The sequence below is a fragment of the Limulus polyphemus genome, unplaced genomic scaffold, assembly GCF_000517525.1.
Source record: "Limulus polyphemus unplaced genomic scaffold, Limulus_polyphemus-2.1.2 Scaffold3814, whole genome shotgun sequence".
In the NCBI taxonomy this organism is placed as follows: Eukaryota; Metazoa; Arthropoda; class Merostomata; order Xiphosura; family Limulidae; genus Limulus; species Limulus polyphemus.
The window spans coordinates 53,203-76,855 of NW_013669424.1; the positions used below are offsets into that span (position 1 = coordinate 53,203).

The 23,653-nt window shown below is 35.2% G+C and overlaps 1 protein-coding gene across 1 annotated transcript in view; it reads left to right on the forward strand.

Annotated features, from left to right (window-relative positions):
* LOC106470085 (ATP-binding cassette sub-family G member 8-like) overlaps window positions 1-23,653 on the forward strand; it is a 43,263-nt gene that overhangs the window by 16,302 nt on the left and 3,308 nt on the right. The window contains exons 2-9 of the mRNA XM_022398644.1: window positions 15,561-16,566; window positions 16,977-17,221; window positions 19,085-19,202; window positions 19,509-19,661; window positions 20,150-20,266; window positions 20,919-21,102; window positions 22,071-22,279; window positions 23,003-23,079. Of these exons, the coding sequence (XP_022254352.1) occupies window positions 15,573-16,566; window positions 16,977-17,221; window positions 19,085-19,202; window positions 19,509-19,661; window positions 20,150-20,266; window positions 20,919-21,102; window positions 22,071-22,279; window positions 23,003-23,079 (2,097 nt within the window). The 5' untranslated portion in view covers window positions 15,561-15,572. The remainder of the gene's footprint in view (window positions 1-15,560; window positions 16,567-16,976; window positions 17,222-19,084; window positions 19,203-19,508; window positions 19,662-20,149; window positions 20,267-20,918; window positions 21,103-22,070; window positions 22,280-23,002; window positions 23,080-23,653) is intronic.

A 23,653-nucleotide genomic window follows, 5' to 3' on the forward strand; every position in this document is an offset into this window, starting at 1 on the left:
AGATATTTTAAAGTGGAAGCCTACGGCTTCAATAAAGTTTTTATTGTGTAAATATAAAACGTTGTATTTTAATTATTTATTATAATTTTAAAAAAATATAGTAATTGTCAGGAGTAGTTTGCTGTCACTAAATCTTTAATGTACTTAAATTTTTAATGATGTCTTCTTACATAATTAATCGTTTCAGTTCGTTGTACATTAAATGTTTAAAAATTGTGTACGCAATCTTACACTAGTGAATTGTTTACACATGTAAGATCCCAATGGTACAATTAATTATGTAAAACTTAAAAATGAAGCTAAACGTGTCTTCCCCATGCGTTGAAGGGGTACGTCAGCTTGTGTACCTCAGTATCGAATGTCCTTTCTAGGTTCGATATGTGTCTTCCCCATGCGTTGAAGGGGTACGTCAGCTTGTGCACCTCAGTATCGAATGTCCTTTCTAGGTTCGATATGAATTTGTTGTGGTTTTCTTAAACTCGGCCACCAGGTTCGTGTGGGTTGTACTAAAACGTTGGCCTTTCAATAATTTTCATTTCAATAGGACAGTTTTTTCTTATTAATTCGGTTACATTTTAGACATTTTAGAAAAATTTTCTTAAGCAAAAGCATAACTGTTCTGGAATGGGTAAATTATCCGATTTCAAACAAATAATAGGGTTTTGTTTTGATACTTTAATTTTATATCCATTTTTAGCACATATCTGTTTATCAAATCTTACAGTTTGTTTCTAGTTGAGCCCAAAGTTACACAATGGGTCATCTGAGCAGTGACCACAAACTTTCCGCTGTGCTAATGGGGGGTAAATCTTACAAGAAATTTAAGGTTATCAAATCTGAAACATACGACGCCATTCTCCGCCATGCGTTACGTGGCAACGTGACCGACAATAAACATTTAACTCTCTGCCATGCGTTACGTGGCAACGTGACCGACAATAAACATTTAACTCTCCGCCATGCGTTACGTGGCAACGTGACCTACATTAAACATTTAACAACAGTTTTGTAAGGACGAGGATAGAGCCCTCTGAAAAGAAATTGTAGGTTTCTTTATTTAAAACATATATACACAAGTTTGAGAAAAACGTAAAAATATATTTTTTTAAAGGATTAACGAAAAAATAATTTTACTTAAACCACGACTTCTTTAATATTTTTGATTTCTCAAGAGTTAAATTTTACTTCTGAATCGCCAAAATCCGTGATGCGTTTTTGTAACGTCTACCTTCGTTATTGTTACTATAATGAATGGTGAATTTCCGAAACTAAAATAAAATAAACGGAAATTTTCAGCTAATTTCTATAGCAAAATTCTCAACATATATATTTTAAATATCATTACGGAATGGATCTTGTAATTTCTTTTGGTTTGCGAGAGGGAGGGAGGGAGAAATACAGTTTTTAAATTTCCTTTGTGTGGGGACAGCGGTAAGACTTCGGACTTAGAAGCTAAAATCTGTAGAAGAAACAACTGACTGCAAGAAAATTTCCACGTAAACAGTGACGTAATACATACTAGGCAGTTGAACGTGGTGTGATTGTGGTTTATCTCCATACGAAACCTTGAAGTAATTTTATCTATTTCTGAGTATTTCCAAGCAAATACACGTATTATTAATATAGCTTCATCTATTTGGGTAATTTTCTAGCCTGTTGAACGCTAATCCAAAGACGTCCCTTTGTTCTTTGAACGAGAGGGGAATTACGTATAGCATTAAATACTTTTTTTTTATTGTATCCGATTTAGCTTTAATGTTTTTTTTTATATATACTTCATATTTCGATGATGACATAACCGTTATTTCTATCATAAACTCGTATCTACCTTGTAATGTTTGGAGACGGCTTGAATGGGTAATGAAGAAAAAACTTTAATATAACTTTAACATAACCGCAAATGTACAACGTTTCGATGATGACAAAACCTTGCCGAAACGTTGTACATTTGCTGTTATGTCAAACTTATATTAAAGTTTTTCTTCATTACCCATTCAAGCCGTCTCCAAGCGTCATTAGTCTCAAAATGGATTCCTCGTCATCGAATTTGAATTCGTATCTACCTTGTTTTGAACCGCTGAAGAGCGGCTCGTAGAACGGCTGGGTTTTTGTTGTTTTAAATATAAACTTTTAGCTCATAGCTACATCATCTCCTGACCGATCTGATATCTTATTACAGTTTTCGAATCAGGAGGTCAAACCCTTTCGTTTGATTATTTGACCACACCTAAAGTCCAATAGATTAATTTACTCTATTCCCGCCTAAAAGAATTTCAATTTGAGTGTAGGCTGGTAGAGATCCTGATGAGTAATAAAATTGAATCGGGTATATGCGCGCCTCACCCATGGTATTGCTGGTGCACAAAAATATAGCTAACAATAATAAATAAATAAAAAAAAAGTGAAAGAAAGGTCTCGGAGATTAATTTACTCTAATCTTGCCTAAAAGAATTTCAAGAGCCGCGGCTATCGAGTATTCCCTCTTTTTTACGAATGTTAGTATTAGGATAGGACCGCGCCTGCAACTGATAATTTTTTCTGGCCTTTAAAACATGTTAATTGTTTTGGAAAAACATATTGTATGTCGTTTATTCAACATCTTAAAATGTAGTTACTGGTGAATTGGAAATAATAGGAAAAATAAATGGAGGTAGGGATGAATTCCGCGCAAAGCTGCTCGTGGGCTATCTGCGCTAGCAGTCCCTAATTTAGCAACGAAAGAATAGAAGGAAGGCAGCTAGTCATCACCGCTTCACCCTTGGGTTACTCGTTTACTAACTAATAGTAGGATGTACCGTTGCATTATAACACCCCAACGGCTGAAAGGGCGAGCACTTTCGGTGGGACGGGGATTCGAACCCGCGAATTTCAGGTTTCGAGTCGAACGCCCTAACCATTTGGCCATTCCAGGCCAGGGGGAGGGATGAGGAGAGTATTGGAAGTACAGAAATAATCAAAATGGTTCATAAGGGGATAGATACAAGAGCTTTACAGAAACAATTATAACGAGGATAAAGAAGAAAATATTTAGGTGGATTAGAATGCAGTAGAACAATCAACTTACTGCACATGTTATAAAAAAAAAGATGAAATTAGAAAGAGATAGAATATTTTGGAGAACAATAAAGTTAGGAAAATATTCATAGAGAACAGAATAATGGAGAAGTCTAGACTATCGGAAATGTAAGAAAAAAAAGGAGGACAATGAAACGGATGCATGGAAGTGTGGAAGATGTAAAAACTAAGAAAGAAATAAAATCTAAAAGGACTGAAGAGAGAAAAAGTTGGGAAGAACTTGGAAGATGATGAAAGGATAGATACAGAAATGCGCGGGTATATATATATATGAAGAATATGTAAAAGAAGGAGATAATAGTTAAAATAATAAGAAATATGTACATAATGGTATTTAAAACAGGTTAATATGCTGAGTGTATTGTAGAAAAGTACTTACCCCGTTTCTAAATTCAATTCCAACTGATGTTCAACCTGTAATGTGAGGCTGTTTGCTAATATTCTCAGGACAATCAGACTGTGAAACTGTCGTTTTTTGTTTTGTCTTTGGATATTTCCAGCAGTTTTGGTTTTATGAAAGTAAAAGTTTTCCGTTCCTTTGTCGGAGCCTTCAATGGACAAATTATGTATCCATAACGACTGTTCCATTATTGTAATCCAATTAAAGAAGGTGAGAGACAATTTGAGTCTTTGTGTATAACGATTGTTCTATTATTGTAATCCATGTAATAAAGATGAGACACAATTTGTCTTTATTCATAACGACTGTTCCATTATTGTAATCCAATTAAAGAAGGTGAGAGACAATTTGAGTCTTTGTGCATAACGATTGTTTAGTACCTAACATTACCTTTGACTTGCAGACTGGTGAGAGTGGACATGTTAAAAGACCCGAAGCTATATCATATATTTTTATTTGTTTGTTTTATGTTATTTGGCTTAAAGTGTCTGGAATCAAGTTGCTTTTTATAGCATCGTGTTTTAAACGTAATTAACCGACTTTTCTTACTTCTAAAGCTACGAGTTCCTTGCTTGCCAAGATCGAACGCGATTACTTAGAAATTACATATTAAAGTGGTCAAACTAGGGCAAACGCTTATCTTAACAGTGCAACAGGGTTTTTTAGAGGAACATAACTAATCCATTAATTTAATTTTCATTGTGCATCAAGCATAAACAAGGGAAATTGAAAAATCTGTGAGGCAAGAAAATTCCTTACAAACAAGGAAGAATACAGAGAATCCGTGTAAAACTAGGCCTACGAAGGAGGTTGAAATTCTTTGACATAATTACGAAAGTTTCGCCATCAGAGCTTTAGCAAAAGTTTGGAATTACTATTGCAGTGAAAAATAATATATAATAATGAGTATCACGATACATTAGTGAATAAAAGCAAGCAGATTTTAAATTGATTATTTCTAACGGGAAAATAAAAGTTAATAAATATATACGTGGATAGATATTTAGCTTTAAATTGATTAAAACTTCGCTTTTGACATTTCAGAACAGCAATCTAGCTTTGTAAAGTTCGTTGACAGAAGACATTTCTCTCCACTGTTCATGAACCAATACAATCTAAGACTCGAGTCACTGCAGAAGGAAGCAGTTTAGACGCAGGTTCAAAGTTCATGTGGTCAGCATGTTACAACGACCCCTAATGTTCTTGTGGTTAGGGCACTCGACTCGTAACCTGCGGGTCGCGAGTTCAAATCTCGTTAACAAACATATTCGCTCTTTCGGCCGTGGTTGCTTTATAATATGATGATCAATCACACTTTTCGTTGATAAAAAAAATAGCCCAAAATTTGGCGGTGTGTGATGTTGACTAGCTGCATTCGTTTTGGTCTATCACTTTTTAATTAGGGACGTTTACCGCAGATTAGTTTCGATTTGGTTTTCGCGAATTGTACAAACAAATCTGACGATTCGTGTAGCTCCAACGTTAACACAAACGCATTTATTTTTGCTGAAGAAAACGTAAAACTGCCGTATTGCATTAAAACTAAGAGAATACAGCTGCATGGACTCGTTTCAGCAATGTTTCTATATTTGTATGTGTGCGTTTCAACATTTCTTCAACCTTTGGTATATGTATTTTACAAGACGTTCGATAAAAATTTGATGTAATAATTCACAACAACGGAGGCAATACAGTATTTAAAAACAATATAAACATTCTTTTAAGATATTTTTATGCGGATTAACAAAGTCAATTATTACTGAATAAATAACAATGTTTAAATTATTTCCAATATTTTCTTTCAATATTCGAACTTTAATCCAAAGTCTCATTCACCTGGCGATTGCTGAGCATTGACTGGTGGTGCCCTCTGTATTTAATCCTGATTGTAATCTACTTGGAAATTTCAATGAACAGATGCCCACAATTATTTTTAATATATTAAACTATACTTATATATTTACATATTACAAATTTAAATAAAAATGGTGGAAAATTTTGGGAGGTTCATTTTTAATAGATTTGTGCAAAAGTTCAGGTATTTTTTTGAGCTTTTCAGGTTAAATAACAGGAGTTTGCGGCATGTTTAGTTTATAGCTATACAAGATACTGGTAGTTAATAGATATTAAAAATATTTATTTCTCTTATTAATTAAAACGCAAATAATATAAAATTACTCCAAAAAGTGGAACTTCGGTGGCAATTAATTGAATTTTTTGTATCTTCCGATATCTGGAGTTTTTGAATAGTTTTTAAGTTGGTGTAATATTTACATTTCATAGACTGTTAAACTGTTCTAACTTGAGAACCGTAAGTATATATATTTTTTTTGGCATTGTAACATTAATGAGTGAAACACAAGACAAAGAGCCTTGCCTGTTGTGATATCATTATTTGCCCCCAAACCGCGCGTTCTATTTGTTTATCGGAGGCGTTATTGGTTGGTGAAAATCAAAAGTTGCTTTATTGATGCCATGCTTCAAAATTTAATCGAATACGGCAATGTTAGGTGGCGCTTCTTAGTTCTTTAGATATTTCATAGAGTTCCGTTTTTAAAGATTACTAAATTCTTTGATCTGAGCAACAAACATGTACAGCCACCCTTGTATTGCAGTACATTACGGGTCTTCTTGACCTGGTGGATGTAGTTAGTAGGTGATGTGACTGTTGATCAGGAAAGCGGGTCGAGTAGTACACGAACACTTCCAAGTTGAATAACGTACACCCATTGCTTCCCAAACTAGGGCTCTCGAGACGATTTCCGGGACGAGGTAAACAGTTTGGACCCTGACGTACACAGTATTTTCTAATTTCGAGGGCCAGTACGTTAGACTGGCAGCTCCAGTGCAGAGTTTCGGTACGTGCACCGTATTTATTTATAGATACAAGCAGAAGAATTTACGCTAGGAAACTGTACGTCTTTCTGTGGAGTGTATTTCACCATCTTCAAGGATGTTGTACCAATATTTTAAAACTAACGAGGATATCTGGTCTTAAAGATTAGCTGCTATATCAATGCAGACGAGTGATGTTAAATCTGGGTTTTACCACCACCTAATTAAAGTATGTAAATCGCTTATGTGATCCAAACAAATAAACGAAAGAAGACTTTTAACGTATTTATTTTTCTCACCGGATACTGATGACGAAAAACTACCAGTACAAGTCACGTATTCTATCTTCATTTGTAGGACAGTTTTATTTGTTTTCGGGCTGATCCTACTCTATATCGCGTGCTTGTCATGCAATGGGAGGACCAGTTAATAGAGAAGTAGCACGTGCATGATGTTGGTAAGTGGTGTAACATTATAGGTGACGTGTAGGTGGTAGTTGTTATAGAGCACAGTGAAAAAAAAAATGGCGATTTAGAAGCATTGAATATGAGAACGCGAGTTCGAATCCCCGTCACAATAACATGCTCTCCCCTTCAGCTGTAGGGGCGTTATAAAGTAACTGCCAGTCCCACTAGTCGTTGGTAAAAGAGTAGCCCAAGAGTTGGAGGTGACTGGTGTTGACTAGCTGCCTTCCACTGTCTATCACTGCTAAAGTGTGGATGGCTGATGCAGATAGCCCTCGTGTAGCTTTGCGCGAAACTCAAAACTAAGACATAAACAGTTTAGAGACGATGAAAATAATAATAATTTCTCGACAGCATTTAAAAAAATTTGATCCCAGTTGGTTCAGTGGTAGTTTGTAGGCTTATGCCATTAACATCCGGAGTTCGATTCTCCCACGGTGGACAAAGCGCAGGTATCCCACTGTGTAAATTAGCGCTAAAACAAATAAATGTAATGTGTCTTCAGCCAGATATCTAAATACCTGCAACACTGTAGTTGTTTAACTTCACGCTACTTCACCCCCAGTGGCTAAGTGGTAAGGCTGCAGGCTTACGACGCTAAATAAAAACTGTATTACGATACCCGTGGTGGGAAGAGAACATATAACCCATTTTATACTTTGTGTTCTTAACTACAGTCACAATAAGTATTTAAAATCATGAAAAGTTGGTTTCTAATGTTACAAATTTTTTAGGAGGGTTGACGATTAATCTAATTTCACCCAAAGATTCATTGTATTTTGATAGTTAATCTTTTCTAACGATATTTCCACATACACGCAAGTGTACAGTGACATATAACGAATTACTAAGGCTAAATTAATTTATCTTTTTTAATTTAATTTTTTCATTATCAAATTTAAATATTTTTTTAGTTTGAATTACGTCACGATTCCTTATTAAATACTTCAGGGTTGTTGGCCACCTAGTGGGCTATTATAAAATTTAATTTTTAGAGGTATTTTACTGGCTCTGGGAAAAATTTGTTTTTCGGTCCTGAGAACTTCGAAGGTGTTGCGAATTTATTCCCTTGATTATGCAAATTAACATGAGTAAATACACCTTAATGGCCGCGTAAGTTTGCTGTACTTATTATTTATGCATCAATTTTATTTTTAGAAGAAAAATTAATTTTACAGTAATTAATTTTTGCCTTTATCGAAATATAGGGTAGTAATATATTATTTGTAGCTGACTAGAAGAAACATGGCGGCTCAACGGTTTGTAAGCACGATTAGATAATAGAACCAGAACCATGTTTTTCATTACATCATACATTGTGCAGGTTATTTCCAAATTAGCCTAATACAGGCATTTGACTTTGATTTAAAAGACTAAAGTTTGGGGGGGGGGTGTCTGTTTGCAGATTAACATTCTGCCCTCGTTTCTAGTTCGTATTTTAGTTATTGTTTATTCAAATATAATTTATTTTTAGACAAGCGTTAATAAAGAATAATACGAACTCATAGAAATCGGCGAACCCGAACAATGTGCATGATTTAGTAGAAAATTAATGTGTATTCATAATTGCGGTTCCAAGGTTATTTAAATTATTTCCTGAATCAAGCAAGTATGAGATATTTAATTTTTTTTCTGGCTATATATCGCTGTAAGGGTGCGTGAGGTACATGAAATTTTTGGCTTAAAAAGCGAGGCCAGATCCGTTCTTTATCAAGGCTTTCAGTTGTCGTCCAAATCTACAGTATGAGAGCTTGAGCGTTTGAACAAACCGTAATGTTCCACAAGCGTAAGATCATTTCCATTTTATATTGTATGTTTAATTAATTCTCGAGTTGGTTCGAATTTTATTTCATATAAAGAAATATATATATTACACGCTTTATTTTTTTACAATTATGTTTTTGAATTAATGGTTTAAAAGAAAACATGATTTGAAAGAAAAAAGCCTTCCTTCTGTGATTCCGTTGTTGGAGTGATAACAAGACAGAAATCCAAGAACGAATACTGTGGTCTTTTAATACAGAACTTACGGCCAGTGCAGTAATAGTGATGACATATTAGTCGTTTGACTTAGCGTGACGTGTCTTGACCTAGCCCCCCAGTGGCCCAGCGGTATGTCTGCGGACTTACAACACTAGAAACCTGGTTTCGATACCTGTGGTGGGATAGCCCATTGTGTAGCTTGGTGCTTACCTTCAAACAAACAGAATTAGTCTTGGTCTAAGAGTCGTGGGTGCGCTATAAGAGTAACAGTGAAAATACTACTATTCGATCAAACTAAAAGTAGCTCCAGTGTTGACGGCTAGTATTATTCACTATCTGTTTTGCTGCTGGGTACCTTTGCTAGATAACCAATATAGTGACTGTATGGATGGTCATCCATTTTGTGATATCAACAATGACATAAGTTTGAAAAGAATTTCTAATTTACGATGTTTTACGTTCCATTTGTCTGGCTGTCTCGACGTCATTTTTATTAACTCCTTCGTAATTTAAACTGATATTAATAAGCAATTTAAAAAAAAAGTGTTATGTTGGAAGATTTCACTGAGTTAAATTCCGCTATAATTCATCTGCTACATTTGTGTGTGTATGTGTTTCATAGCACTGAGATATTTATGAACACAATTCGTGCTAAAGGTGAACACATCCTCGGTTTGTGTGTGTATATATATAGACAGACAAACACAATTTACGTATGGATTATTTTTGTAGTAGTGTGACGTAGTGAATTTTAATGGAGTAGTGTATGTTGTCAATAATTTAAATTTGATGTTATGATGCTTAATAATTAGTAATTAAATAAACTGAATATTTAAATTAATAAAGTTCATTGCATATATTGCAATATTTTCAAGAGCTTTTAACTGAATAAAAAAAATGTTTACTAATTGCGTTTGCAACAAACGATCAAATACTGTATGGGAGTATTTTAAGACAGCAGGATAATAAAAAAACCTCTAGTCTTTTCTAATAACTAATCGTTACTTAATGACGTTTATACAATAAAATAAGTTATCTATTGTAGCAAAAGTAGGCTTTGATAGTAATATCACTTCAGATTCTATTATTTGAAAACTTGAAACTTCAATAGTTAGAATGATTACTTTTCTGCACACTAGATGGCAAGCGCCTCAGGCCTATGGTTGTACAATGGTTTCTATTATAAAGGGGGATCATATGACAATAGTAATAAAGTTTGAGGTGTCCATCGTAAAAATAAACTTTTTATATATAAAAAAAAGTCTAGCCTCAATTAAATTGTGTGTTTATTTTCAAATATTTCATTCATTAATAACATCAAGTGATTCCTTTTCGTGTGCTACAGTACACTGAATAAGAAAGCTTTTATAGGCCCTTCTCGTCAGTGAGGCGGGAAATCTTTTCAGACGACTCGTCCTAGTTTGTATCGCTAACAAACTTCGCTGCTTTGTCGCTGCATACGTTTCTCCGGTTGACAGGCGTCTCTTTTTATATTTTTTTATTTGTTCAATGTGTTTTTCAGCCCGTTCACTCAAGTAGGGTAAACCTACTATTGTTTTGGGGCGTGAGATGATGCTGTGGTTTTTGTTTCTTTAATTTCGAGGGCTATCTGTATAAGGCGTCTCTGATTTTAAAGTGATAAACCAAAGAGAAGGAAGCTAGTCAACACCAACCTCCGCCAATCTTGAGGCTACTGTTTATCAATTAATAGTGGAATTGACCGTAACCTTATAACACCCACACACCCATCTGAAAAGACGAGCATGTCTGGTGAAGAGATTCGAACCTGCGACCCACATATTGTGAGTCGAGCGCCCTAACCACCGGGCTGCGGTAGAGCTTTGGTAGGTTGTCGAAGCTGACGAGCCGGGTTCGAAACCGTGCGATATCGTTAAATTTCTCCATACTTTTAAACTGTGGGTGCGTTGTAAGAGGGAGAGGGACCCTCAGGATAGTAGTGATTGGTTAGTTGCCTTTCTTCTAGTCAGTAGTTCTAAATTAGGGACAGTGGTAGACAGCCTTCATAGCTTTGCCATGCCCCCCCCCCCCACCACCACCAGTGGGACAACGGTATGTCTACGGACTTGCAACGCTAGAAACCGGGTTTCGATATCCGTGGTGGGCAGAGCACAGATAGCCCATTGTGTAGCTTTGTGCTTAACTACAAACAAACGAACAAGGTTTGCCATAAAAACAATACTTTAGCAATCCTTCTGTAAAGAATTCTGTAGCGCTTTAAATATTTAATCTCATGACTCCAACTTTGAAGACTTGAACGTGAAAACGAGTTTTCCCGAGTTTCTATGGTTTGATCATAATATCTCGATATATGGAGCTTGGTAAAGGTTAGTCCTGTTCTGAACAAGTATAAACCTGCATCTAAAATACCGATGTGAAATCGTCATATATATTATCGTCAAATATTGTATATATTTCAGAAATCATATGAAAAACAAAAAAGTAAACTAACTATTGTATTGTTTTTATATTGCCACTTTATTCTGCAATAAATGACTTACCCTGTGTTTGTCATGTGCAATCATTCAAGATGTTTAATACAGCCATACGTGGCCAGCATGGTGGAATCCGGACAGAAAGATCCAAGGTTCGAGACGTGATGTTGCTGAACATACGCAGAATTTTCAGCTGTTGACGTATTATAAAAGTGACAATAATTTCTAATATTCGGCTCAAAGAACCGGACAAAGCCCTTGCGGCGGTGGCTGTTATTGACTGTTTGCATGCTTTCTGGTCAGTACTTAAAAATTAAAGTCGGCTTTACTTCGCCCTTGAGTTCTCTGACCGGCCGTTTAGCCCGCTCACACGTAAGGTGTCCTTTTGATGAAAACTCCAATTTAACAATACACCATATGATATTTAACATAATACATTTTACTCTGTTGTATGTTATTCGTCATGTATGAACAGTAATTTCTAAAGCAGAAGGATGGGCTTTGGGTGTATAATTTTACACTATTGAGTTTTGCTTCGGCTTAGCAAGTTAAGCTACAGACTATCTGTGTGAGAATATGATTCTTAAATACACAGGTCGTGTGTCATTGACCTTTCAAATCCTTGTGTATGCTGACGTTCCTTGGTTGAGTAACATCGTGTGGCAGCATGCTAAAGATTCAACCAGTAAACAGAGACATAAAATTTGATTTACTTTAATATTTCTCCACTGGGGAAAAATAATACAGTAGCGTGATAATATAACTCAATAAAGGTAGAGCTGGCATGCAAAGTCGGAACCAAATAACCATAACCAAATCTGGACATATGGTTTATTAAACAGGATGCCAAAGATTAAAGGGCAAGATCTTGGATCTTTTTCTTATCAATAATACTAATTATAATAATTAATTAATTTGAAATATAAGTCAGGGCACGTAAACGTAAAAGCATTTATTCTATTTAATGTTTAAAAAATTCGCACAAACAGAAATGTTACTAAATTTTTTTCGGTTACATAAATGTTGGTCAGTCTGCTACTAGTTGCAGTTTTGTGATAAATAGCCCCATTTTTATTATAACACTAAGTATATATTTGCATAAAGCTATTATGGAATGAGCTGCGCTGTTTAAGTTAATCCAGGATAAACTGGCCATAAAGAAAAACGCATAAATTGTGATTGTTCGTTTCTAGAATTTACATAAGTTACACAGGGACTACCACCCGCGCATAGCCAGCCCTAATTTCGAGCTGATAAGTTGGAAGAATGGCAACTAGCCTACAGCCCTCACCAACAACTTTTTTCTTTTCTTTTTTTCCAAAGGAAAAGAGGGATTTTTTAACGAATCGGGGTGCAAACCATGAATCCTCGGCTTTACATTCCAGACATGCTAATTACTAGTTCACACCTGACTTCCATAACTGCATCTTACTGAATTTTTTATGTTAAAACACCACGGTATGAGCTTTAGTAAGCCATTGTTAGGGGTCGCTAGAAACATATGGCATCAATATATATATATATTCCTTGTTTAGTGAACATAAAACCTTTACAATTCTGTTTATACTCATGTATAAGTCACTAAAATATACATAATTATCAAGCGTACAAATAGAAAAACGCAATGATTTTTATTAATTCATCACAACCATTTCAACTTTTCAAACCTTCTACAAGATGCTAAACAGAAGTTTAATACTAATAGTAAAACGCTTTTTTTTTTAGATAGTTATTGTGACTAAACCTTGTGGAAGTTGCCGATTGTTGGCTTCTGGTGGATCAGCGATAAGTTTGAGGACTTAGAACGCTAAAATCTGGTGCTTGATTTCCCGCGATTCCCAAAGCACTGATAACCCAACGTGTGGCTTTGCACCAAACACACTCACGGACACAAAAGAATACCGATTGCGCATGAACTTACTAGAACATGGTTTGGTCCTGATATGGCAGGGGGATATTGAAATTAGATAGCTTTTCCAAGCTTTCTCAATACAAGCCCTCCCCCTAGAGCATTCCACATCCTGACTGAGACCCCTACCTAATTAGTCTAAAGATGCTGAGCACCTTAACAGTATTGTGTGTCTTGTATGTTTACTAAGACCCCCCCCCCTCGCAAAGTTTTGTGAAAGGATAGAAAGTTTGCTGATGAATTCTTGCTAACACTAAAAATCACATCACTAAAAGTAGGCGTAAACCTGTTTATGGTAATACATTTCATTGCCGTCAGCAGTCATTCAATAGATGTTTAATAATATATGTGCGAGAACGAATCGTTTTTAGGCTATGTTTAACTTTTAAATAGATGCTTTGAAATCTTGTTCTTAGGTTGTTATTTTTTTCAAGCGAAAAAACAAATTATTGAACTTTCATATTATTGATCACGAAAAAAGTGAAGAAGAAAAATTACTAGCACTCACCTTATTAACGTACGTGAATGTTAGGGGTAGGCAGTTCGTTAACGTCTTTCGAAATATTGCTTTTTTGTGGTATTCTCGACGTAGTTCCTTACAGCCCTTCGTTACGTCCTCGCGAGATCTATGGTAACATCACCCTGTTTGTTTGTTCTTGGCGGGTTCTGTTTCCTTACTAAACAATCACGGATCGTTAAGTGTAGTTGGAACAAACTCGCAAGGGGTCGAAGTTGTTGAACCTATGGGGCCCTGTGGTGTAGGTGCTAAACCACATATTTTAGTATGCCACAGAATCTGGCTATACATCTCGGATCATTGATGCGTGTGACCCTCCATCAAGTCCCTACTTCCGCGACCGGGACATCCCGTTCAATGTTCTATTTCATTTAATTCTATTTCTTTTGGCAATAACTCATGCGCGTCAGAATCTTAGGAGAGTCGTGTAAAACCTAGAAATATTATAACTCGTTTCTTCGTGGCTGGACGCACCATGAATGTCCGAATGTTTTGGAATAAACTAAGGAATCGTGACCCACCCCTACTGGTAAGATTTGGATATGTTAATAAAACTTTATACATGTTCTAGCTTATAAAACATTCCTCTAACTTGTTTTTTTCGACAGAGTTGTCTTTCTTGTTTGGTCGAACGGATTTGATCGTAAATACAACTTACAAGTTAGTGATCAGTCAGTCTCGTCATTGAGTAGTATGTATATAACATAGCCAGGAACTTTGAGACATCGGACACTGATAATGACTAAATGTATTTCCAACAAATCTTTTCACAAGTTGTAATAATGTCACTTAAATGTTTGACACACAAAATTACCGACTAGTTTTTATATCTTTCAATGCCGGCTGGGTCCAAATATTGCATCATATTGATTAATTTGTTTTAGAACACAGTGTAAAGAACTGGGAAGCAAAGCTGTTGAAACCACTCATTTTCTAAGTAAAATACATAGAATCATAATAGTAACTAGTGTGGTTAATTGAAATATTGATGTGGTGTTTTTACAATTTTTAATATGACACGCCTTCTTGGATCCACGAACAGTTTGGTGCATCAATATTATTCTGTATTACACAGTGAACCAACTGTTTAATGATTGTCTTACAGATTTATTTTGTTTACACCAAAGTTAAATTTTAAAATATATTTGATATAAAGACCTAATGCTGATTGATGAGCCTTAAACAGACGAAACTGCAGTCCACAGTAGGCCTATCAAAGAGTACATTTAGGCCTTTACGTCACAGATATTTTCAATTTTACCTTTTGTGAAAATAAAATAAATCTGTAACATGATAATTAAACTGTATAATATAAAATAATAAATTGGGTTCAATACCATAATATTATTCACAATTCTAAATTAATTTAATTTACTATCTGGTGAGATAAAAACGACTCGAATATTCCATCATTAGTAGTGTTTAAAAAGTTGAAGGCTACAACCTCGGCGGTAATTCTGTGGTTAATTTACTAGGAAACTTTATTTACAAATGGATCCTGGTTGGGTTGGAAATCTGTTATACGTTGGTTCGGTTACTGGTTGCATCTTCTCGTGTTTGAAACCCAGACAAACGTCTGTCAACAAATATAATTAACATATATTTGGTTCGACCTTTTAATACGAACGCTAGATGCCATATTGCAAGTACTTTCGATTTTGAACTGGTCTCAGGAAATGTTAAAAAATCTAAGGTTCGTGTTTCACATCAGTTTATGGATTTTGTTGTCAATTATTTGAGCCTGGGGTTCTAGATAAGTCCACGGTTATAACTTGATTAGTATTTTTTTTTTAAAGTAAACCGTGTTTGTTTTTTTCCTGCACCGTCTTGTAAGTATGATGTATTAGCCCCTATCTAACACCACTGTTTAGCTGCTGTTTTTATATTTCAGTTTATTTCACACAGCTAATTCTTATTTTTCCAGGACAGCCGAGAGATGGGGGATATGGGCACTATGGAACGCCGTTACGCTATCCCTTCCAGTACGCTGTCAGAACCAGCGACAAGATATCGAACTACCGAGGATTTACATGCCTGGAGCATCTATAGGCAAAATCTGAACTCTGATTTTACCGACAGCGCTCTGGGAACTTCGGAAAAATCTCAACCTCCTTTCGGAAACTTCCAGCTTCGAGAATCAACCGTTCAGACCATTTTGAACCACCCTAAATACGGCCCAAGGGAGCGGCAATCAGAATTAGGGGGAAGTATTTTTTCCTACCTTCGTTTCGGTTTGCCACGCGTATTTCCTCCTTCTCGACTACATCGCGACGGCTCGAGCGGTTACGACTCCAGTGACGACGAATCTCCTTATATGGACAGACGACGTGCTCGGAGCGATCCAGATTTTCGTAACCACGTGATTCGCCGAGATGATCGTGTAGCCGAAACGTCATTTGTGCGCCCGGAACGACGACTAAAAGCCAGTAGCGAAGCTGACCTCTTGAGTCCCGAAATGTACAACCGCCAAGACTATCGCAACGCCAAACAACGGGTCATGCGCGCCCAACACGAGTCACGTGATGGGTATCATCGAGATCCAATGCCAAGAGCCGTGGGTCACTTCGAAAGACGCAACTATGCAGGATCAAAAGCTGGATCTCATATCTCACTGAACTCGCGTGCGTCTCGTGCACATCACGAAGTTCGAGGAGATACACGGCTGGATGGATTTTACGGAAACGAAATGCCCATCTTAAACGACAAATTCTTCCCTAAAGACACTTTCTACTCGACCCTACCTGGTGGAGAAAGTGAAAGTATTCCTGTTAAACACCCTCATTTGCAGGTGCGGGACATGTCGTTCGAAATCGATAAATCCTCAGCTTTCCAGAGGCTGTGTGGGGGTGCCAGAACAAAACTGAGGCTTCTGGATGGCTTGTCTTTTGAGGTCCGCGGAGGAGAGATCCTCGCCATCATGGCGACTACAGGTACGTGACCACACTATAGTTACTCGTAAAAAAATAAAATCGAAGTAATATTCAAGTTTGTATCTACAGGTACACAACTGTATTTTAACTCACCTTAAAAACAAAATTGGAAGATTACTTATCTACCAAAATCTCGTAATCTAAGTCCAATACACTATTTGTACAAGAACAAAAAATAATGTTTATAAGACAAATTTTATCGTTACTTAGATATTCAGTATATTAAGAAGTACCTTAAGTTTGTGTGTGTCAGTGCAGTTTTAAGTTTGCCTTTTCGAACTTTTTTGCTTGTTCAAAATGCGTATAGGTTTGTATTATAATTGAATATACAATTGTGTTATATATACTGTATTGTAATTATTGAAATATTTTAGAATATTAAACCCGCAAAAAATGTTGTCTACTTTTAGTACTAGAGGGCACTACCATACTAGAAATTTTGGCGAATCGCTACCGCAAGGTGCGGTGTCGTTTACATGGAGACATCATAGTTAATGGACTGCGCATGTTACCAACTGAGCTGGAGCAGTGTGTTGCGTATGTCCAGAAAGAATCTGAGTTCAGCCCAGATATGAGCGTTCGACAGACTCTTCTTTTCGCATCCCTTCTTCAAGAACCGAGCGACTTGAGCAGAAATAGGGACACAAAAGGACGGGTTTGTACTAATAAATTGTTTTCCTTGGCTGTAATGGTTTGACATAGTTTTAGTTCCAGGTACAAAAATTTGAAGGCTGAAATATTTCAGTTTTTATTTCTTGTTTTAAAAGCATAAATTAAAACCTAACTAGGAAAACTTGGGTTGCCACCGTCAGCTGTATTAACCCCTATCTAGTGAACATTGGGTTGCCACCGTCAGCTGTATTAACCCCCTATCCAGTGAACATTGGATTGCCACCGTCAGCTGTATTAACCACCTATCTAGTGAACATTGGATTGCCACCGTCAGCTGTATTAACCACCTAACTAGTGAACATTGGATTGCCACCGTCAGCTGTATTAACCACCTAACTAGTGAACATTGGATTGCCACCGTCAGCTGTATTAACCACCTAACTAGGAAAACTTGGGTTGCCACCGTCAGCTGTATTAACCACCTATCCAGTGAATATTGGGTTGCTTCACTAACTCGTGAATAATCTCTTAGGTGGGATATTGCATAACTCACAGAAAGTTGCGTTTTTAAACAATATATCTTGATTTTATCGCAGTCTGGAGATTTGTTCCCTTTGACAGAGCCCGTGAATTTATATTTTACACGTGAAAACACTACGAATGGAAAATATATTTAAAATTGAATTCGAATTCAATGGAGAATTAATTATATAAGTAGAACTAAGCTGCATATTTCTCATTCAAACATAAAATTGGGAAATAATGACCCCTGGACTAGGTAATGTCAAATATTATATTCCGTTAAATATTTTGTGTGCAGCTTAATACATAATAATCGTTATATTATTTAAGTAAAAAAGTCTTTATTAAAACAGCAACAGCTATTAATACAAGAAAAATGTGCTTCAAAGCTACTTACGATGTTGGGCCCGGCATGGCCAGGTGGTTAGGGCGCTCGACTCGCAATCTGTGCGTCGCGGGTTCGAATCCCCATCCCATCAAACATGCTCGACCTTTTAGCCGTGGTAAGAGTAGCCCAAGAGTTGGCGGTGGGTGGTGATGACTAGCTAGCTACCTTCCCTCTAGTCTTGCATTGCTAAATTAGGGACGGCTAGCGCAGATAGCCCTCGTGTAGCTTTGCGCGAAACCCGTAAGAAAACACTTACAATGTTAACATATTTACTGTTTACCATATAATATATATATATATATATATATGTGTGTGTGTGTGTGTGTTGTGCTTTACAAAATTAACTTCAGCACTCGTAAGAAGAAAAAACATGAATTTTAATTAAAGTGCTTCCCTGCTTTGACTAGCTTTAGTGAGTAGGTGAAACTTCAAACCTTTGGATTAATTTGTTAATTACTTTCATGTTGTATTAATTAAAAGTTCATTTTATTATAGAAAGGTACATATACGAAAAAAATGCACGTGTACCGTTAAATTTTAATGGCTTTTTTCTGGACGTTAGTATTACAATTAGGTTTAGCGAAACTCAATCCAAAATTAAAGTTATCGCATTAAATTATAAATATTGTGGGTAAGTGAATACTTCCTTAGAAAATTCACGATAGTCGCATAGCAAATAGCGATAAATATGATCTGAACTTTTAACAAAATCGTTCTTTTTAAGCAACTGATGTCGAGGATAGCTACTCGCATGAAGAGGAGAATTGTGGGATTTTTTTTTAGAGGCTTATATTTAAGTTAACTAAGATTTATCGATATTTGGTTTATGTATCGTTTGATTATTTGGTGTTGGAAGTCTTTCACCAGTACCGTTTTCTTGTATAACCACGCTTAGCTTTATCTGAAGAAAATACAATTGTGTAAAAAGATATTTTGAAAATTGATAATTTTAGGAACTTTATTATTGATGATTCATTGGTTCATTTTCTAATATAGATTAATGCCTTATTGGAGGATCTTGGCCTTGGGCAAGTAAAGCACACGCGAGTTCGTGATCTCACAGAATCGGAGAAAAGCCGACTTAACGTTGCTTGTCGACTTTTGTTGGATACCGGTAGGCGGCAGCACTGTACACTGATTTCTGTTTGATATTTTCTTAAATATTTTAGATTGATAAAAATTTTCTTATTCGACTAATATCAGAATTCTTAAAATCTACTCGTAGACGTAAATATGTTTTTACTTGTGTTTAAAATTTTATTGAATATTAGAGAAAGCTTAACTAAATAGATTTACTGCATATATTAACATATTATATATATATACTTTTAATTGCTCAAAACAAAGATATTTCTACTTAAAGTTTGGTGGAATGACGTTAGAATGCTTGCAGTTAATTTAATTGTTATTCATGTTACAGACATTGTGTTGTTGGATCAACCAACTAAAGGAATGGACATCTTTGACACTTTCTTCCTAGTGGAATATCTTCGCCAGTGGGCCGCTAGGGGGCGTATAGTGATTCTCACTATCCATCCACCGACTTATGAAATATTTTCCATGATTTCAAGAAGTAATTTACCCCATTCTTCGCAGTTTATTTGTACTTCTGAAAGCAACTGTTTTATATATGAAAGTTTAATGATTTTCTATCGGAAAGTTGTTAACTTGGTTTATTCGGTTGTAATTCAGACATAAGTTGAAAAGTAATGTTGTGCATGAAGTTTCAGCGAACTTAATATTAATAAGACAAATCAGTATATCAACCAGGACAATTATTACCACCGTAATATAATAAACTTGTATTGTCTGTTGTTATTGTTTGCTTTTTTATTTTTTTGTCGTTTGTAATTATTTTGTTTTTTTTCAGTAGTAAGTTTATAGACTTGGAATACAAAATCCGGAGTTCGATACCCTGTGATGGACAGACCGCAGATAACCCGTTGCGTATATTTGCACTAAAACAAATAAATTCTTCTTTGTACCCAATTTGTCTTTAGTTATGCATCTTTTTGTTGCTGTTTTTTTTTTGACAGTTCTGTTTATTATTATTTTTTATAGTTGCTCTGGTTTCCACGGGAAGAGCGCTGTTCTTTGGAAAGCGAAAAGACATGCTCCCGTACTTTGCTTACATTGATTTTCCTTGCCCAGCCTATAAGAATCCATCTGATTATTACTGTGAGTAGCCATTGTAAAAAAGTCATAGCTTTGATCAAAGCAATTTACCTACATAATAAGTAAAAATAAACTCGGTTATTGATATATTTAATTTAACGTAAAATGCATTGTTTCATCATGAGGATACCCTCTCTGTTAGAGATGTTTTCGGCAGTAATCCCAATAGTATCTTACTAGGTTCGACCAGATTAGGAAGCTTGGGTTAGTCTGAAGTTGGCATACTAAGCGAACAATCGAAAATAATCTTTCTGGTAAAATATTTACTAATTAAAAAATATATAAACCGATAATATTGGTTAGAAAGTTTAATATATTAATGAAAATGACGTTAAAGAAAAAATACAATATATATTGCAGAACACTTTCTTCTTCTACACATTTAGTTTATAAGAAGAAAATTACTTGGTCCTAATTAATATCTGTTCTAGTTGATTTACGTTCGTTTTATCTTTAGGAGTCTAATACCTTCACATTAAGACTTTCTTATTACAGTTTGCATAGTTGATCATGTGTGGGTGTTTTATCCAATATGAAGAAACGTGCTTATTTTTCGAGTTGGTTTATTAATTTTCTAAATGCGACCTGTAATTACAAATTTGTTTAAAAAAAAGGATTTTCAAACAATTATCAATTTTTATTATTTATCTGTTAGTGGATTTAGTGACACTGGATAGTTTGTCACCGGAAGCCATGTTGGAGTCGAGTCAACGAATTGAAAATCTTGCAGAAATATTCCGTCGTCGACAGGAGGCGCTATCTGATCCTGGTCCTCCAGCCATGCCCCCACCTACTGTCAAACGAGCCGGTTTCTTCTCTCAGGTTTTAGCTCTCTGGATGTAAGCGGAATTTCAGATTTTTCTGTGTAATGAGTTGTGTCGTTAGATAGTCTATATTAAAGTGTGTTTAGGGGGTATTTAGAAAAAATACACAGTTAAAAGTTAATATAAATATAGGCTTACAAATGTTTCCACTACTGAAACCGGGATTATCCGAGGTGAAGGAGTGACAAGTATTGGTTCATGTGTGACCAAGGCACCAAGTAAATAATTTGTTGTATTTTTATTTCTGAAAAAAAAAACTTGGAATCTACAGTTATCCAAAGAAAGATTAACTCTAAAATTTAATGACATTTTGATAATAAAGTTTAAAACTTGAGATCGCTGTTCTTATTGTAATGTAGAAAAATTAGATTTATTCGTAACAATTTTGATTTGATGGCATATCATTTATATCGAGACATAACTTCTTGTGTGTGTGTGTGTGTTGTAAAATATTAAGGCTGATGGATAGTCTATGGTGTGTTTATTTTATTCCCAATCTTCACGTGGTTCTTTGTATCAAGGTTATATGTGCTGCCATCTGATGTTAAAAAAACAACTTAAAATAGGGTCTAAGAGTTGTATTACAAAAAAGTCTACTGCCAGCACTTTCTAAAGCGGTATCACACATCTTTTCACGGCAGTGATATATTTTAAAATACGTTAATTAATTTCGCCGGGAACTTTTTTTTTCTCATGCAAAATTGTATTAATATATTATATAGAGATCATAACGAAAATTACTAAAATAGTAAATTTTGGTTAAGGAAAAATAAGACAAGAAACCAATGTGAAAGTTCATGACTTTCTTGCTCCTTCCAGTTTCATTTTCAAGAGTTCAAGAACGAGATAGATGTCATTGATTTCCAGTTACTTGTAAAACTTGTAGGAATATCTTGTTTGATTAATAAGAAAATAATTTCGAAATAGATGTTGCTATTTTTTTAAATCGTTTTTATATGAATCATTCGTTTATTCCATTCCAGACGAGTTTTAATCTACATGTTTCCTTACAATGTTCTGCACTTCATCAATAACGTATTTTTGTCTTCGTTGATGTCTGTTCTGGTTGGAGTAATTTACTGGAAAGTTCGAGGTGGACTTGAACAAGAGTTCGTTCTTGATAGGATCGGAATGTATTACGTCATAATGGGCGTGGCCTTGTTGCCGATGATGTTGAATTACATAACAGATGGTAAGATTAATAATACTGTACTTCCTCACCAATTTAGAATTTTACCAAAATATTATTCTAAACTAAGTAAAATTAGTCTTCTGAATAATGGCTATTTCTCGGTTATAATTTCGTTTAATTTTTAACTACTTAATTGCATGAAACGGGGACAATTAAAACTGACAAAGTACAATCCTGAACAATGGCAAGTGTATTTAAATCATATTCTGACAATAGTGTTTTCTCACAAATGTATGTTTTTACATAAAAGCTGTTGGAGCATCATGATTTACACAAGGCCATGGCAACCTTGAATATAGAAAGACTAACGTCACGAAACGCTATATATATAAAGATGGCAGGATCTACTCACCATTTCTGCCCAACCAGGCAAATAGAACGAATTCTTACAGGAAGAAGGAAAACATCATGTACTACTTCTGAGGTTGTGGCTTAAAGATGTTTCTGGATGATTTGGTAGATTTACTAAGATGTTTCTGCGTGAGTTAATGGCTTTACTAGGACATTTGCGGGCCAGCTAGTAACTTTACTAAGATATCTGTGGAGGGTGGGGCAGTAGCTTTACTAAGAGTTTTTAACACATTTTAAATTGTTTTCATACATCAGTTGAATCAAATCGGATCACGTCCTTAGAGTGTCTTGTATTAATCAGTTTTGTTCTGCATCATAATATAATTCACTAATTTTCTAGTTTTTAACCAGAGAATATTTTTATTTCACTAGTATGGCGAGATAAAGACCTTGTATCACGTGACATAAGGGAGGGGCTGTATTCCCGTTTGGCGTACCTCATATCAAAGGTAGGTTACTTCCTAAATATTCATGTTTATTGAAATCTAAAGAAGTGGATCTGATATAACATGCTTGACTTTATATGAATATTTTTTTCATACTTGAATTAAAGTTTATGGTATATTAATTGAGAATTCGAAATTAACCTTAGCTACGTAATAAAATAAAAACACCTTACAAGCTACAACCGTAGCTACGTAATGAAATAAAAACACCTTGCAAGCTACAACTTTCAAAATAGTTATTCAAATACCTCAAAATTTTATGAAACTCTTGGTAAAAAAACTAGGATGACTGCTTTTAAGTAATAGTAGTAATTTATTGAGGTAGCAGTAGTAATAATAATAGTAGTAATTTTTTGAGGTAGCAGTAGTAATAATAATAGTAGTAATTTATTGAGGTAGCAGTAGTAATAATAATAATAGTAGTAATTTATTGAGGTAGCAGTAGTAATAGTAGTAATTATGTTTTTAGAGGAAATTATTTGTAAGTCAATTAATTTTTTTTAAATGACGTAGCTAAAGCAAGACTTTTATTACGTGTTAATTGTTCCATTGTTAAGGTAGTAATCATTTTGGTTAC